The sequence below is a fragment of the Canis lupus genome, chromosome 34 (assembly GCF_048164855.1).
Source record: "Canis lupus baileyi chromosome 34, mCanLup2.hap1, whole genome shotgun sequence".
NCBI classification, from domain to species: domain Eukaryota; kingdom Metazoa; phylum Chordata; class Mammalia; order Carnivora; family Canidae; genus Canis; species Canis lupus.
In genome coordinates this window covers 28,086,396-28,104,704 of record NC_132871.1, presented here as the reverse complement: position 1 = coordinate 28,104,704, position 18,309 = coordinate 28,086,396, and the positions used below count along the sequence as shown (strand labels likewise).

The 18,309-nt window shown below is 39.2% G+C and overlaps 1 protein-coding gene across 5 annotated transcripts in view; it reads left to right on the top strand.

Moving 5' to 3' along the window:
* The window catches only part of GPD2 (glycerol-3-phosphate dehydrogenase 2), a 140,666-nt gene extending 123,260 nt beyond the window's left edge, over window positions 1–17,406 (top strand). For all 5 annotated transcript variants that reach the window (XM_072811166.1, XM_072811164.1, XM_072811165.1 and 2 more), the window contains 8 exons: window positions 2,415–2,549; window positions 2,798–2,973; window positions 3,524–3,655; window positions 4,596–4,754; window positions 10,555–10,667; window positions 10,752–10,830; window positions 11,018–11,116; window positions 14,059–17,406. In XM_072811166.1, the coding sequence (XP_072667267.1) occupies window positions 2,415–2,549; window positions 2,798–2,973; window positions 3,524–3,655; window positions 4,596–4,754; window positions 10,555–10,667; window positions 10,752–10,830; window positions 11,018–11,116; window positions 14,059–14,184 (1,019 nt within the window). In that variant the 3' untranslated portion in view covers window positions 14,185–17,406. The remainder of the gene's footprint in view (window positions 1–2,414; window positions 2,550–2,797; window positions 2,974–3,523; window positions 3,656–4,595; window positions 4,755–10,554; window positions 10,668–10,751; window positions 10,831–11,017; window positions 11,117–14,058) is intronic.
* Window positions 17,407–18,309: the final 903 nt, after the last annotated feature.

The window sequence follows — 18,309 nt, the reverse complement described above, 5'->3', positions numbered from 1 at the left end:
TGTTTATCCATTCACCTATTGGTGGTCACTTGGGTTACTTCCATATTTTGATTGTTATGAGTGATGCTGCTATGAACATGGGGATGTACAAATTTTCCATGCTTTCAATTCTTTGGGGCTTGTGTGTGTACCCAGAATTGTCATTGCTAGATAATATGGTAATCCTGCATTGAATTTTTTTGGAGAACTGCCATACACTTATCCATAGTGGCTGCATCATTTTACTTTCCCATTAGCAGCACACAAGGCTATCCCAATTTTTCCATATCCTCACCAACATTTGCTATTTTCTGCTTTTTAACTTTTTTTAATAGTCATCCTAATGGATATGAAGGTGTATCTCATTGTGGTTTTCATTTGCATTTTTTTAATGGTTAATGATATTGAACATTATTTTATTTGCTTATAGGCCATTTGCATATCTTCTTTGGAGAGTATCTTTTAAAATCCTTTGCCCATTTTTCAATCAGGTTGTCTTTTTTAGTTATTGCGTTTCAAGAGTTCTTAGTATTCTGGGTTCTAACTCCTTGTCAGAGATATAATTTACAAATATTTTTTCCTATTACATGGGTTGCCTTTTCATTCTGCTGGTAATGTGTTTTGATGCACAAAAGTTTTTAATTTTGAGAAGTGCATTTCATCTTTTTTTCTTTTGTAGTCTGTGCCTTTGATATCATATACAAGGAATCACTGCCAGACCCAATGTCATGTAGATTTTCCCCTATATTTTTTTCTAAATGTTTTCTAGTTTTAGCTTTTATGTATAAATCTTTAATCCACTTTGAGCTTATCCTTCTGCAATCCAGCTTTCCCATTGTCTTGATGTTTTAAAGACAGTCAACTTTTCATCCGTGAGGGTCCTGGCTGGGAATAAGATGCAGGAGGTAACACCTGATCCCATGTCATGGTCAAAGCAAACTTGCACTTACTTCTCTCTTATCCAGGGAGAGATTAACTGGTCTATGAAAGTAAGTGCAGGAGGACCAGGTAAGCATCCACCTCCTCATTGTCTACATCATTTGGCAGTTCTTGGGTTGGTATGTGTAGTCAGATTTTTGTTGTGGAGAGTGGAGAAGGGAAGGGCTAAGCCATTCCTGAATCTGACCTAGATAAAAAATAGATTCTGGGTGTGTGTGAGTGGCTCGGTTGGTTTAACGTCTGCCTTCAGCTTGGGTCATGGCAGGGTCCTGGGATCGAGCCCCAAATCGGGCTCCCTGCTCAGTGGGGAGTCTACTTCTCCCTCGCCTCCCTGCTTGTGCTCTTTCTCACTAGCTTTGTTGCTATCTCTTTCTCTCTCTCAAATAAATAAATAAAATCTTTAAAAAAAAAAAAAAGAAGAAGAGTAGATTCTTAAAACTGCCCTTGGGTCTTGCCCTTGCCCCTTTTGGTACACCCTGAACTAGTCTATTCTCCTTAGCCATTTTTAGGTCAGTAATGAGTGCTATGCAAAACTGTCTAATTCTATTATAAACTCCATAAAATCTTGGTATAGAGAGGTAATTGTATTCTGACAGAGGGTATAAGAGGAATTTCATGGGATCTTGAATATTCAAAGACCTTCCATACACTATAATAGAAATGTGGTGTGCCTAAACTGGGAGGAGCCAGTATGCCTACTTTCCTGGCAGCTACAAAGATAATGGGGTGAGAGAAAAAAAAAGATATTGTCAATAGTTGAAAGAGCATACATTTAGTGGTTAAGAATATGATCTTTATAACGAGAAAGAATTGGTTCTGATGCTCTTCTACCATTTATAAGATGTTTGCTTTGGGCTAGTTGATTAAACTTTCTTGGGTTTTTTTTTTATTTTTCCTCATTTCTGTGGTGAGAATAGTAGTAACTGATGCTGTACATCATTGTGAGATTAAATGAGTTGAAATGTGTATGTCAAGTGCTTTGACAAGCTTAGGCCTACAATAAATGCTCAAAAAGAAGGTAGCATTGATGAGGGGAGAAAATATCCTGTTTCAGGCTTGTTTGCGTAGTAAGAACCTTTGTCTTACCTGAGATGAGCTAGCTAGATATATTTTAGGAGGAAATATAACAAGTCACACATCTATTGGTTTGTCTTTGTTTTGTTTCTACTTTGTTGTTGTTCCTTTCAGCTATTCCAGATCCTTCCAGCTGAAGGCTGCTAACTTGTGTTTCTTTTGTTTCCTCTTTTGGTAGGAATCAGTGTCTGTGATTTTCAGGTTATTTGCTTTTTTTTTGGTGGAGATTATCTTTGCAATAGAATACGTTTTTGTGGTACTTACCCACTCCCTTCATTGTTATATTTAAGGGCTTCGTCTCTCTTTCAAAGTGCATATTGATGTGTTCCTTTTATTGAATTCTCTCCTGCTTATTAGCTGTTTCATAGTTTTGTTGAGATATCTTTGGTAATCTCTTAACCCTTACCATTGACTCTGGGCAGTGAGAAGAGGGGACGTCCTGGCAGCATGGAGTGGTATTCGTCCCCTTGTTACAGATCCTAAGTCTGCAGACACTCAGTCCATCTCCCGAAATCATGTTGTGGATATCAGTGAGAGTGGCCTCATCACTATAGCAGGTATGGGATATTACCTTGTGTTTTGGGTGTGCTTTAGACAGGACTTGAGATAAACTGTCACACCAGAATCGCTCTTGGTGCTAATGAACGGGGAGGTTTTTTATGATTCCAAGTTAAGTCTTACACATTGCTTCACCATACTTATTGTAAGCAACAGGTGAATTTTGTTATGAATAAGTTGGCAAGTGGGTAATTATAAGGAAAATAAGGGGTAGTTACCTAGTGAATTATTTATCAATTATTTGTAGGTGGAAAGTGGACAACGTATCGATCTATGGCAGAAGACACCATAAATGCTGCCATCAAGACTCACAATCTGAAAGCAGGACCAAGCAGAACAGTTGGGCTCTTCCTGCAAGGGGGGAAGGATTGGAGCCCCACCCTCTACATTAGGCTTGTCCAGGATTATGGGCTTGAAAGTGAGGTGGGTGTGCGTCATCCTACTCTTCACCTCATCTCACTATTGCCACTAACAGAGTTGGCAACCAGGAGGCCTCCCTGGTTTAGAATTTCCTTTTTGCTGGGTTCCTTTCTGTCTGCATGCTGTGGAAATGAACTCAGGAAAAAAAGCTGATCATACTTTTCTTCAGTTGCCTAAAAAGCAATGCACACACTAGTTTCTATTTTAAAGTCTGGGGTTGGTTTGGTTTGTTCTCCGCAGACAGAGCATCATCCCACATTCTTTCTGTCGCGAGTGTAAGGAGGGCTGTTCTTCAGAAATGATATTGGGAGCAGAGTGAAGCCGAAGCTTCATCAGTCACGGATACAGTGATACATGCGTGGCAGAGTTAGTGCTGGCCTAAGCATTCAGAGCCCAAGTGGTTTCCTCCCACAAAATCAAAATCTAATACCCTCCTGGAACTATTAGTTACGGGCTGTGAAAAACTGACAGGACAAGCATGTGCATTTTTTGCTTCCTGCCTAAAAGGTATTGATATTCAAAGTACCTGCCTAATACAATTTTGTTTTCCTAGGTGGCGCAGCATCTTGCCGCCACCTATGGTGACAAGGCTTTTGAGGTGGCCAAAATGGCAAGTGTAACTGGCAAAAGGTGGCCCATCGTTGGAGTGCGTCTTGTGTCAGAATTCCCATACATTGAAGCAGAGGTATGTGAATGGCTACGTGGGAATTTCCTGTCTGCCATGGGATGCTGTTCACCTACCTGTTCACTTATCCCACCTTCTTTAAAAATTACATGTAGCTATGTTTTAATGCCCATTTGCCAGCCAAAATGTTTAGCAAAGTGTCTGCCCAACCGACCTCCCTTCATTTACAAGTTTAAATGTTAATTCTGAAGTGATACTGACAATGGTAATGATATTAATAGAAAATATGTATTTCTTCCTCCTCCACAGAGCTGTCCCAAGTCTTGTGACTTCACAGTTGTTTGCCTCTTTTGTGAATTTGTAACTTTTCTATTTGCTAGCACTCACGTGCTGGCTGATGACATATCTTGATTTGGCACTTAACTTCCCAAAGATTGAAGCTTGGTTTCTCAGTGTGAAGCCAGAGACCATGCTTTATATTTATTTATGATTCATTGTACTTTAAAGCACGAGTGTCCAATAAGCATTTGCTTGTTGATTGACTGCAAGCCTTCTGTCATCTGGGCACTCTGAGACAGAAAACTCTGGACAGCTTAAAGAGATGAGATCATACTTTTTCATACTTGTTCTTTGCCTACTTGGCTATGTAAATTAACATCCATATTATATATAAGCAAAGAGGTAAGTGATTACTGTGGATGGTAAATGAGATGCGGTTTGCATGTTTGTGCCAGGGTCAACGGAGGAAGAAGACATCAGCTCTTTTCCATCTTGTCCCAATTTATAAACCTCCTTTGGCAGGCAGACAGGGAACTTGTATGATGTCATTATTTGTCTCATGCCTACTAGAGAACCAGAGTGTATAAAGAACAATGTCGCTTTTCCTAAAGTGTGAATTTTTTAAGTGAAATTTTATTTCTTCTTTTTTTTTTTTTTTTTTATTATTTCTTCTTTATAAGAAAAGGCCTACACTAATGATTTTGTTTTAATTTAAACTCAGGTGAAATATGGGATTAAGGAGTATGCCTGCACAGCAGTGGATATGATTTCACGGCGTACTCGCCTGGCCTTCCTAAACGTCCAGGCAGCAGAGGAAGCCCTACCCAGGATTGTTGAACTGATGGCCAAAGAGCTGAATTGGGATGATTATAAAAAAGAGGTATTGTGGGGCACCTGGGTGGCTCAGTTGGTTAAGCATCTGCCTTTGGCTCAGGTCATGACCTCAGGGTCCTGGGATGCAACCCTGCATCAGGCTCCCTCATGACCAGGGGACCCTACTTCTCCCTCTCTCTCTTGTACTCTCTCTCTTTCAAATAAAATATTTAAAAAAAAAAAAAAAGAGGTATCGTAAAGAAGTCTTTAAAACCACAGTTTCTATTATAAACAGGCCATGTCTTGGTCTGGTAGTAAAGGCTAGCATAGTTTTTCAGTGGGAACTTTAGATTTCTTGCCAGTTTCTGTGTTGGGGGGTGTGTTTAATCTTACTAGGTCTTAGGAAACGGAAAAGATATTCTGGCTTCAAAATTTTTTGGTTGTTTCTGGAAAATCCCTTATAGAAAAATACTCTTAAATTTGTGGTCATAATTCCTGAAAAAGTAGGATAATAATGATTGTGGGTAGAACCTTTTCTGGTTTTCACTTTTAGGACGTATTCAGTAGTGAAATTCACACTTCCGCAAATTTGCCTTTGGTAGGAAATAGTGGTTTTATTGCCTGACCGCTAAATGCTTATTGATTTGTGTCATTTGGAATTTTATATTTATATCCAAATTGAAAAAAGAAAGCCAATGATGCTCAGATGCCTACATGTACAGCCCTGGGCTTGTAAGAAATAGAAGGTTATTGTGATTTTTAATTAAACCAAACCATAATATGCAGAGACATTTTCCTGTGTTTATACAAAAAAATACTTTCTGTGCTCATTGGTTCAGTTCCTACTCCCCTTCCCTCACCCCTCCTTGTCTTTCCTGAACCCATTCCATTTAAGCTCATTTTTACCACTTCGCTGTAGTATCTCCAATCACGCTCACCATTGACTTCCCCGTTGCTCAATATACTTGTCAGTTCTTGGTCCTCCTTGGAGTTAGGAGTTAGTGGCATTGACACAGTTGATTCCTCCCTCCTTCTCGAACTACTTTCTGGAACACTATTTGCCTTAATCTACTCAGGCTGCTATTAGAGAATACCACAGATTAGGTGACTTAAACAACAGGCATTTATTTCTCTCAATTCCAGAGGCTAGAAGCTTGAGATTAGAGTGCCAGAATGGTTGGTTTCTGGCAAGAGTGCTCTTCCTGGCTTTCAGAGAGCTGTCTTCTTGCTGTGTCCTCACATGGAATAGAGAGAGGGGGAAAGGGGACCCCATTCTCAAAACATGCCTAAACCTAATTACCTCCCCAAAGCCTCATCTCCAAATACCATCACATTGGTGGTTAGGGACTTCAACATATGGATTTTGGGTGGAAAAGTCCAGTCCACAACACCATCTCTTTTGGGTCTCCCCCCACCTCCCCCAAACCACCACCACCACCACCACCACCACCACCACCACCACCACCACTACTAACCAATCCATATAAAAAATAGCAATTCCACCTTTTGGTTCTTTAGACCTAAATCTTAGTATCATACTTGATCTGATCCATCAGCAAACTGTATCATATTTCTCTCCAAATAATAGCTTGAGTTCAGCCCCCTTCTTAACACGTACAGCTGCTATCACCCTGTTTCCAGCTACCAGCATTTCTTTCATGGTTTATTATAAAAGCTTCCCTCCCACGAAACAGGGTTCTTACTTTAACAACTTAAATGATTCTATTAAAACCTCAGCCAGATCATTGTATATGTCAGTCCACATGAAGTTCAGAGGGGAGGTCTGAACTAAAGATATACATTTGAGTTGGTATTTAAGCCATCACGCTGGATGAGCTCATCTAGGGAGTTTGTGTAGTTAGATAACAGCAAGTTGTTCAGACACAGCCCTGGATCTCTCCAGAGTCTAAAAGTTGGGTAGGTAAGGAAGCCTCCCTGAAAAAAGGAAAGTAATAGCTAGTGAGGTTCGAGAAAGTGTAAAAACACTAAAGAGAGAGTTGTGGCCTAGAAGGAAAGGAAGAAAATATTTCAAGAAAAGAAAAGCAATCTACTGCATCAAATGATAATAGACCAGTAGGATGAGGACTGAGAATTAACAGTTTCTTTGCTGAAGCACGCTCTCTTTTACTCCATGTAAAGCCAAACTCATTACAGTGATTTACAAGGTCTTCCTGATATGGCCACCACCTCTCTGATCTCTCTGGACTTCCCATTCATTCACTCCCCATGAGTTGAGTTGCTTTTCCTTATTTAAGCCCTGCGGATTTCTCTGCCTGGAACGTTCTTTCCTAGATATCCTTGTGGCCAACCCTTCTCTTCCTACTGGTCTCTACTATAAAGAGGCCTTCCTTGAGGCACCTGGGTGGCTCAGTTGGCTGAGCATTTGCCTTCAGCTCAGGTCATGATGCTGGGGTCCTGGGACAGAGTCCCACATTGGGTTTCCCTGCTTCTCCTGCTCCTTCTGCTGCTTCCCCTGCTTGTAGCTTTCTCTCTTTCTCTGTGTCAAATAAATAAATAAAATCGTAAAAAAAAAAAAAAGGCCTTCCTTACCTGGTTTGAATGAAAGAGCACCACCTACCCATCTTGATGTCATTTTCTATCCTTCTCCCTACTTCATTTTTCTTTTTGGTATCTATTCCCATTTGATATACCATGTTTTTGGTGGTTTGTTTGTTTGTTATCTGCCTCTCATCCAGGAAATAAGCTTTCCAAAGGAGAGGACATGATCTGCTTTGTTTCTATAACCTCACTGTCAGCCATGGTAGGCCCTGAATAAATAACTGTTGATGAGTGTAACTGAACATCTGTGTCATATGTGGAAGGTGTAAGGAAGAATTGGACCTAGATGCTGTCCTTAAAGCATTCTCATTCTGGTGTAGGTTCCCAAAGGTGGTTAGGTATCAGAGTCACCTGGAAATGTAGGGAAAGGAACAGATTTTTGAGGCTTGACTTTAGACTATCAGAGTCAGGGTCTTCAGGGGTAAAACCATAGCCCTACATTTAAAAAATTTTCCTATAGTAATTTTAATGCAATGTTTATAGTGTACTGATAGCAGAAGTCACTGGCTAAAGAGCTCCTTAACCTGACCACAGGTCTGTCAGGGATAACCTTCACTCCCAATTTATAGTTGAGAACACAAGCTCAGGGATTAAGTCCAGTCAGAGTTCATACATCCAGTAAATTGTGGAACTGGGACTAAAACCAGGAACTCTGATCTCAGGGCATATGCTTTCCCCACCTTGCACTGTGCCTCTGCATTGGGAGGACTGGTCGTGGCTCTTCGAGTGTTGAGTTTTGATTTGATTGACTAAAGCTCCATACAAAGGTGACATAAGAATGAAACTTGCTCCTTTGCTGATGCCAATCATTTTTTTTTTTTTTACCATATAGAAAGATTGAAGATAATGTGTTCCTGTAAAAATTATGTTTGGAAAGATTTGAATATGCAGGAAGATAGTTTGTGCCAGGAATTCAGGCTGTAGGAGGTAGGAAGGAGGGAGAAAATTTCTGTAAACTGGCTGTGTTTGGCCCTCCTGAGGAAACTAGATTTAACTTCATTCAGTTCAAGTTTTATGAGTAGAGACGTGTGCTCAGAAATATTCCCCCTTCCCCCTCAACAAAGTAAGAGAAATAAAAGACCTAAAGTTATTACCTAGTATCTGAGCCATAGTATTAATGAGACCTGTGGAGAGTCTAGAGAGAACAAAGGAGAAGGAAAAAAAAAAGAATTAAAGGTTAGAAAGCTGGACTTCTGAGAAAAGGTTAAAAGCATTGGGATTATTTAACCTGCAAAAGTGAAAGCAGAACAAGGTGATAAATAACTCTCTGTAGATGAATTGTGGTTGTTTTTACCAGTCAATACTTAATGAGTGACTTGTATACTGAGCATTATACCAAACATTTCAGGGGAATAATAAATAGCTCATAGTTTCAAGGATCTTGAAATCTAATTGAGTGGTTACAACCAATATATACCTCTGAAATGTGTGTCTTATTTTCAAAATTTAGAGGAAGACTTAGAGTCTAACAGCCACCCAAGATCAAATCCAACCACATTGGAAGGACTGATTAGGGAAGACGACATTGGCTAGGGGGACTGGGGATTGATAGAGGAGTTGATGGGGACATTTAGAAGATGGGACATTGCCAAATTGTGCTCTGCAGGGTGTAAATCAAAAGATCACTACACAGACAGAAGAGTTCGGGAAATTCTGAGTTAAGCGAAAGAAACCATTTTCTTTAGCACAGATGATTTGGCGCCTTTTGAATGTCCATGTCAGCTTCCAGAAGGGAACTTATTCAGAGACAGACCAAGTCTCTCTCTTTGGAAGGGCTGGTGGGAGGGAGACCTCTCAGGATGCGTGTTGGGAAATGCTGCCGTAGCATTTGGTGAGGCAGGTTTTGTACCTTCAGATAAAGCATACGTTTCCTTGAGAGACTTGGAAGAGAAGACCCCTTAAGTCGATTGAGAGAAGCCCACAAAGAGAAATTCCTTCCAAACTGATTCTTTTCACTTATTCTTACAAGCAAGCGGAGAAAGGGGACTGTGACTCAAAACAAAGCCAGCCAATAGACACCACATTGAAAACAGAGGGGAGACAAGTGCTCCACAGTGAAAGGGTATCCAGGACTAACGTGGATGTACGAATAAAATTATGTCAGGAGTTTGCTAAAGATTGGGAAAAATTGCGAAGAGCACCAAAAAGAAATTTTAAAAATCGCAAAGAATGCATGTCAAGCCTAACCTAGATCATTGCTTAAAGTGACTGGCACCATATTCTTGAATGCTGGAGAAAAGGGAGAACAATTCACCCCAGAGTTTAATACCAAATTTCTTTCTTTGTTGGCAAGGAGGATGATTTTCAGTGTGAAAAGAGCAAAATAAATATTGGTAAGAGGAAATAGATATTCAAATAGGAGGCTGCTCTAAATGAGTTTATATGCCAGCCCAGAAAAATTATATCTCTGGGTACTCAGAGAATTTGCAGATGGGATTATTTAACTACTGTTGAGCTTTAAAATATTGTGGCAAATAAGAACAGAACCAGAAGACAGAAGGTGGGCAAATGTAGTACAAAATTCCAAAAAGGGAAAGGAAAGAAAAAGACAGTTTGTAAGCTGTAAGCCAGCAGGAGAGTAACATGAAAAACTAAGAAAGACGGTGCTCTCAACAATAGCTACTCTCTGCTGAGGCTGGGGACAGTGGGAAAGTGTCCGAGTAACCTTTCCGAGAGCTCGTTTCTTCTCGTGGCTCTGCACCTTCCACCCAACTCTCAGCATCCCTGTGACAAATCTTCAGAGTGGCTAATCCCATGATGTCGTGCCAGTGACTGTGCGCGCTGCAGTATAGTAATTGTTCACTGCCTTTCATTGCTTTGTCACCGAACCACAAGGATTTGATTGTGGAGATTTGGTTAGAAGATACTGGGTGAGAATATTCTGTAGGAAAAAGAAACGAAACATTAAAACATGCAACAACGTGAATGAATCTCAGAATTATTATGCTACACAAAAGCAAACACAAAAAATACTACATACTCTGTGGACCCTTTTATGTGAAACATGAGAAAAGGCAGAAATACTCAGGAGACAGAAAGTGGATCAGTGATGGCCTGAGGCTAGCAGATCGACTGCAAAAGGGTCCGAGAAAGCTGCTTAGGCTGATGGAGATGTTCTCTATCCTGGTCGTGGTGGAGTATACCTCAAACTGCATTATCTAAAATAGGTACATTTTATTGAATATAAAGCATACTTTAGTGAAACTGGAAGAAATAAAAAAAAAAGTGTTGGTCAGAAAAGTGAGAAAGAAAAAAAATCAGTAATTCTTTCCATAAATCTTTGAACTTTGTGTGTGCCTGTGTTTTAGGAGGAACTTGAAACAGCCAGGAAGTTTCTGTATTATGAAATGGGCTATAAATCTCGATCAGAACAGTTAACAGATCGCTCTGAAATTAGCCTCCTGCCTTCAGACATCGACAGGTACTTCTCATAAGTTTCCATGTTTCTCTGTTTTGACTTGACCTACTTAGGTATATTTTTCCAATGTTCAATGTTGTGTTTCAGGTACAAGAAGAGATTTCATAAGTTTGATGCAGACCAAAAGGGCTTTATTACTATCGTTGATGTTCAGCGTGTATTAGAGGTAATATTTTTTTGGTTCAGTATCTTTGCCAGCAGAAAAATGTAAAAGCTCGATTAGATCATTTTTTTCATTGGTGCTTTCTATAAGCAATCTTCTCTTGTAATTTTTGAAACGTTGGTACCATTAATAAAAGGGTATGCATCATGTTTAATTAAGCCTCATGATTTTGTGCTTTCCTTTTATTTAGAGTATCGGCGTCCAAATGGATGAGAATACACTACACGAAATTCTGAATGAAGTAGATCTGAACAAAAATGGACAGGTCGAACTCAATGAGTTTTTGCAGGTGAGCTGTGTGAGAGGAAATAAGTATATTTGCTTTTTATCTTTTGGCTCTGAATGGCTGTTCGAGAATGGATTCTTAAGTCCACAGGGTCGTCATTTCATTCTGGAAAAAAAAAAAAAAAAGAAAGCTTGAAGCCGACAAAGGTTGCCTATGTCCACTCCCAAGAATCAGGCTCTACATGGTGCATGTTCTTCTTTTCTTTCTTTCCTTCTTTTTTTTTTCCTAAGAGACTGTCTTGTGTTGGGCAATTTAGATTAAATCCAAGTTAATTATACCTTAAAGGGCTGAATAAGAAGTATGCATTTTAGAGAAATATGCCATGGAATACCACTGGCAGACCATTCTTTACCTGCTTCCAAAGAGGCAAATACCATATTTATAAAGTGGAAAGTAATTTTTTATGGAGTTAAAAAAAAACCTAATAGTATTGATTTGAAGATATTCACTAGAAACCCTGAAATGTAGTCATTATATTCTTACATTATAAACAAACTGAACAGCAAAAGAAAGAAAACCTGTATTTTGGGGTCAAGATCTCATAATTCAAGCATTTCTATTTCCAGGGTTCCACTTTCCCAAGCCTCAATTGTTTAATCGTAACTGTGCAGGAAATAAATTTTGTTATTCCAACTTCAAACTGGATGCTACACATCATTCCTTAAAAGTTCCTTAAAAGAAAGAAATTTAATAAACCCATACGTTATTTGTGGCTGTCTATAGGACTCTGATCATGTGAAGAATGCATTGGTTTTCAAGCAGCCAGGTTTTTTCTGCAGTGCTTCTTGGGCAGGTATTTCAAATGAATGCCAGGTCTTGCTTGCACCCTGGCAATGATGAATGCTGAACATGAAATAAATTAATGCTGGGGATTTTGGTCAATGTCAGCCCTTTCTTCACTGTGTCAAGTTAAACAAACAATATCAAGGCAAAGGAAATGGTAATTGTCTCTCTGGAGATGAGCTGCAGATAAGAGCATTGTTGAATCTAAATGCAGAAAATTTTCACAGGTTGTGTCCAGCATTACAAAAAAGAATGTTTAGTTCTTTAGCTTACTGTTCAACTAAGTGCACATTTGAAATGGAGTTTAAAATATATGCTGGGGAACTGGAAACCATTTAATACATGTTTCTAATTTTTTTGACTAGTTCTTTCTCAAGAATATTTTATTGTTTGTCTCAGAATTTTAGAAAACTTCAAAGAAATAGCTTATGCTTCATTTCATGTGTGTTGTAAATAAACAACAGCATTTAGGGTAGAAAGATCTGGAGTTTTAGAAACAATAAGAATCTAATTTTATGGATATGCTATGTGGTTTGGTTTTTAAGTAATTTTCTTGAGTGCAATAGAATTAAACACATAGAAAATAATTTAAACCATCTGCAGGCTTTCCTTGTAGAGTTTTTAAATAATTATTTCTTGTCCACTTCTAAATGAAAGAGGCTATTCATGCTTCTACTAAGTACAAATATACAGTGTAATTTTCAACTTAAAAAATGCTGACCGTATTTCTCACGAAATATATTCACACCCAAATGTTTTTTTTCCTCTCCTAATATGGTTTCAAGATACTTGTAATGTTTAAAGAAAACTGAATTTTTAAAGGCTAGTCCATCACATAATGTTTATGGATCAAGAAAAAACTCTAGGTCTATCAGTTTTGTTAGCTCCAATAAACTTAGAAGGTCTTCATGGAACCATAGACAAAACAATAAATTGTTCTGTCTTTAGATGTCAGCATTCTTTATGTTACGCCATTTGTCAGAGGTAAAGTATGTTTTTCAGGTTTTTTTTTTAATAAAATCTTTTTCTTTTCTGAACTTAAAGACCCCATGTTTATCCCATTTAAACACCTTTTCGAATATTGATAGGTTTTTTTTTTCAATAATCATCATGGAAGGTTCACTACAGATATTGCATGATTACATGACTTTATTTTTAGGTTTGGGCTCTAATGACGCTCTGCATGTAGAAGTCCATCTCTAATAAGCGGTGGCTTGTGAAACAGCTTTTAATAAGGTCATGAAATTCTGATCCGGCCCCTTGGCAGATGCCTCTGACTCTTATTCAGAGCCATTTTTAAGAAATGTATCTCTGCAGGCTAAAAGAGTATAACCTAAAAATGTTTTGAGAATTATGTATACATGTTTTTCCTGACAAACGACTAAGTCAGTTTTTTTCAAATAAATAAATAAAAAAGATTGGGGAAGTGAGATAAAGAAAAGCAAATAGTTAAAACCACATCAACTTGAGAAGGAAAAAAAAAGAAATCCCCGTGCTCATAATTGCAAAGTGCCTTCCAGATTAAAGGCCTTTGCCCGCTGACTGCATGTAATTTCAAGACTAATTCTGATTTTATCCATTGGATAAAAATGAATTAACTAAAATCTGGGCTGTGGAGTGCTTTTAATTCTTAAGGTAGATCTCTGGGTCCATTTCAAGGACTTAAATGTAAATTACTTTAAAAAGTCTTTAAGGAATTTGGATTTAAGGGACTTGAAGTTGTCAAGTACAGTAACACTAAAAAAAGAGTAGTTAAATATAGGTCATGGTTTGTCTTTGTTCAATCTCTGAGATTCCTTTTTAAGATTTTAAAATGAAATTAAAGATCCAATATTTGAGTTGCTCAAAAAAAAAAAAAAAGATGTGCCCTAAGCACATGAAAGGGGCAAAAAGTGGTACATTCGATTTGCATTTTAAAAGCAGGCTGATTTGCTAGAGATAGGTAGACGTAATTTTTGCAGCTGTGAAATACCTGCCCCTTCCCTCCTTTTTTGAAATGTTTAAAAATTGTACTCTTCTCGTTGGAGCTGTAATGCCTGCGATGGGTTTTGATGGAGCACTTAATCGCATCTGCCTGCTGCAGAGGTAACCATTAAAATGCTGTGAGGAAAGGCGAGGACGCATGCCTGCCTTCTGACTCTGTTGCCTCTTTTCTCTTGAAGCTGATGAGTGCTATTCAGAAAGGAAGGGTGTCTGGAAGCCGGCTTGCGATACTAATGAAAACTGCAGAAGAGAACCTCGACAGAAGAGTCCCCATTCCAGTGGACCGAAGTTGTGGAGGATTGTGAGTCTGGGCAGTAAATCCACAGCCAACAGACGTAGGAACAACAAATCATCATGTAACAACCCAGATGACTTACACCACTCCAAAATAGTGGCTATGGATAGATAGCTGCCTTTGTTAACACTGGGAAACATTCCAAAGCTTTAGGACGTTGATGTATACCCTTTATTTGTATTTGCCATTCAATCTAGCTTCTAAAGAGTGTATTTTATCTTTTTTCTCACTTTCAATGCACACTGATTTAATGCTTTGCATCCATTTTGTAACCCGTTAGCCTGGACATACTCCCTTTTTGTTTGTCTCTTCCTTTATTTTGAATCACTCCTGGAGACAACATTTTGGCTGAAATTGAAAAGAAACTGGAAAAAATTTTGGATGTGCACAAAACTCTGGACATTAAGATCATAGACTGGATTGGTTCCTAACAGAAATAGAGCAGGGAGTGACCTCTAGAAGGCCTGGAGCCCACCCAGCATCTTCTTCCTGAGATGGTCTGTCTTCCTCATCCAAACAGTATCGTGTGGATTTATATCCAGAGTATGACTGGCAAAACTGGAGAGGGAAGACAAAGTTTAGATCGAGTTACAGGAGCGAGTCTCAAAGAGAAACTCTGAAAGCTTCCAGAATCACAGGCGTAAGATAAGGATAGCATTGACATTTGCTGGGAGTTACAGTGATAGTTTCATCTCAGCAATTTGGTTTTTTTCCCCAGTCACTGCTGGTTTTTCTTTGACTATTACAGTTGCCAGGAAGATCCTTGCTTTTCTTATTTTAAAACCAGCATTTAAGTGGCAAGCTGGATGTAATGGGATGAGACTAAATTTCTCAAATCTTTACAGTAGTAATAAAGTTAAGGATTAAAAATCTGTGTTTGTATATCCACATGCGATAGCAGAATTTTCAATCCCCAAATCCTAAACTGTGGAGCATGTGCTGTTGTCAAACATGGCCTATTTTGCTTAGTTTATTGCATCATTTTGGGAGAGTAATCTGAAACTGAGGGTAAAAGAGGATAGAAATAAACTTCAGTTAACTTTAATTATAATTATTTGTAAAAAGACACCACACTGCAGTATTCAAGGTCATTTGGGTTGCTTAAAGCCTTTCTCTTTGGTACCCCGTGGAAAAGTTCTCGACCACAAAGAAAAAGAAAAGAAACAGGACCACACAGAGCCCACACCCACACAATACCCCTCCCCCAGTACACACGGTAGAGACACAAAACACAAAACAAAAATAAATCTACGCTGAATTTAACAAATAGTGCATTGAATTTAAAGGGCCAGCTTGGTGTGCTTTGGCAGTACTTCACTAGCATCTTAACCAATCGTCTGAATATTTATCCACTGCACTTCCCCTTGTGAAGTTAGCTACCTGCTTTTTTATTTTCTAAGGTCAGATCGTGTATGTAATAGGAAATATAACTCTTTATTTAGTGGCAGGTTTTAATTACAGACTTGAGATCTTAGCTTTTGTGAACTGGAACATAAAACACTTTTGTGCTGTTATTTCTATTTATGTGAACATTGTAAGATATCTTTATGCCTCATTCAAGTGGGGTATGAGCCTGGTTGTCATAATATAAACACTGGAGATTCACTCACCTAAGCCCCCGCCCCACTTCAAAACATTCATTTGCTCTTAAATGAAGTTTAGACTTGCCACACCCTAAAGGAAAACCTAAAATGGAGCAAAGGATGCTCCCAGGTATCACTGTGAACATTTTCCTTTCAACGCGTGAGCATTTTACACTGCCTTTTCAAAAAAGAAATAATAGAAGCATGTGGCTTTGTAGTTTAGTGTTTTCCTATCAAGACAATAAGTTTTACTGCTTAGAACTTGGTGACACTTGATAGAACAGCTGTCCTTTAACCCACCGCAGATGATGTGCCATGACACAGTAGTACATTTGTGCTCTCTCTCTTTCTCTCCTTCTAGTTAGAGCAACATAGCGAGGACTTGTGCCCTCCCTGAACCTATTACAGTAGGGACCGGCTTTACAGCCTGACTGGCCTGGGCAGAGCTGTATTTGTAAAACAGGCCTGGTTTGTGCATGCTTTGCTATGAATGAAGTTCCCTTAAGGACAAAGAAAAGCGCACTTCGCTTCCCTTGAGTGTATCTGCTTTTGCTGAAAATCTGCTAATTCTAAAACATACGCTCCTTCACCAATCCCAGAGACTCGCCTTGGAAGTGAGCTGGTTCCAAGTCTTTACTGTGAATAAAGCACCCCCACATTTGTGTGTCAGTTCTTAATTAAACCTGTACAGCTTCTTTACCTGATTTCAGAAACGAGGAAAAGAAACGGAGGGATAAGCCCCTTCAAAACCTGTTCCAAGCACAAAAGAATTTTTCTTTTCTTTTTTGTACAAATGTGATACCAGATGATTCTGTTGGAGTTGGGATGGGGTGTGCAGAGTCTGTCTTTATCATCGAGGGATTTCTCTCGAGAGCCTTTAAGGGGATTCAGGTGAAGGAAGCCCCACCTGCGGTGAAGAGCTGGACGCTCCTTTAAATAGCCCCGCACCGTAGTCCTAATGCTAGTGATGATGCTGGACTATTTGTTAAGCCAAGGTTGTCTGCCTCATACCCGTCATGCTGTTTGAATATTCTTGCTTTCTATCAATTCAGACTAAGTGTAACTTTGGGATTTCTACTATTGTATGCATGCTTCCTATTCTGTTTTTGTTTCTAGCTTTGTCTCTTCCAAAATATGTAGCTTAGTCTTTTGTACGACAACAAAAATTTCATTGTGACTTTTACTAAACATACTGTAAGGATGGTGATTGATCTTATTTCCTTTTTTATGTATTCGTAAAGATTTTTGGCATATGAATGTAATAATATTGAAGTCAGTGATGCTCTAACTTGCACTGTTTTGCATTATGTCAACCCTTTTCGGGGAATAAAAAAGCCCTACTGTGTTTTTAAAGACTATCAAGTACAGCCCAGTGCTGGAGCGGATGTGCGCACTGCATGTTTTCATATGTGGCACTTTCATGTATCGTGTCGGGTTATTGTTCTAGATGGGACTGTTAAATACTATGTTTGAGGCTGGGTTGTCATTTTTATAACTGTCTTGGTGTTTTATCGCCATTATTTATTACTTTTGATATACAGAATGAGCTGCATGCATTTATAGAGCAATAAGAGGATGTATTTAATGTGCCTTGTTTTTAACTGAATAAGAACTGAAAGCATGAATCAATAAAACTGATTAAAATGGTCCATTTGCTGGCATTTTGATGTTACTTACAGTCAGAGAAATAAGTTTGATTACTGCTGAAGTTCAAAAAAAGTTTGAAAATATTTCCACAAACTATTTTCTTAATGGCACTTTCACATGAATTCTTCTAGTGTGGAATTTTGTGATTTCATCTCAAAAGGGAATCTCTGCAGAGACAGTTGTAATTTTATGAGACTGCCAGAATTATTTGTATTAATTTGTTGCTGGAGCCTTTAGGGCACGACTTTTGTATTTGTGCAATCCTATTCTAAAATTATATTCATCCCGTTACAACTCTGTTGAATTCTTTTTTCCTTTCCTTTCCTTTTTTTTTTCCCTCTTGGGTCAACCAGAGCTTTTCAGCCTGAGCGTTCCCAGGCACACTGATGAATTTTATCATAACTAAAATCAATAGAAATGAATGGGAAAGATTACATAATCCATTTTGATCATCTTACATGTCAAGTTAGTGCAGGGTTGCCAAGTGTTGATAAATGCTCTGACAGAAAAAATGCTATATATTTTCATTGTCAGTAAATCAGTAAAGCTGTTATCCGTTTTAACACAAATTTTATAATGTCCATGTTATTTTATAGGTTTTAATTTACCCGTGGGGGGTGGGGGGGGCGTACTTGGCGTCCGCGGCCTGGCTGCGCGGCCCCTGGCCCCTGCTCGGGGCGTCCGGGGCCCGAGAGCCCGCGGCGACCCCACGGCGACCCCACGGCTGCGGGGACTGGGAGCGGGGAACGGCCCCCGGCGGCCCCCAACCTCGTGCAGCGGTGGCTTGTCGGGCCCAGTAGCCTCAAGATTTGCAAACGTAAAATCTGTCCGAATACGTTGCTCCCGGTTTTCAGAATGTCTGAGATCCGTGGTGACCCAGGGCAGGGCCACCGAGGCGGGCGCGG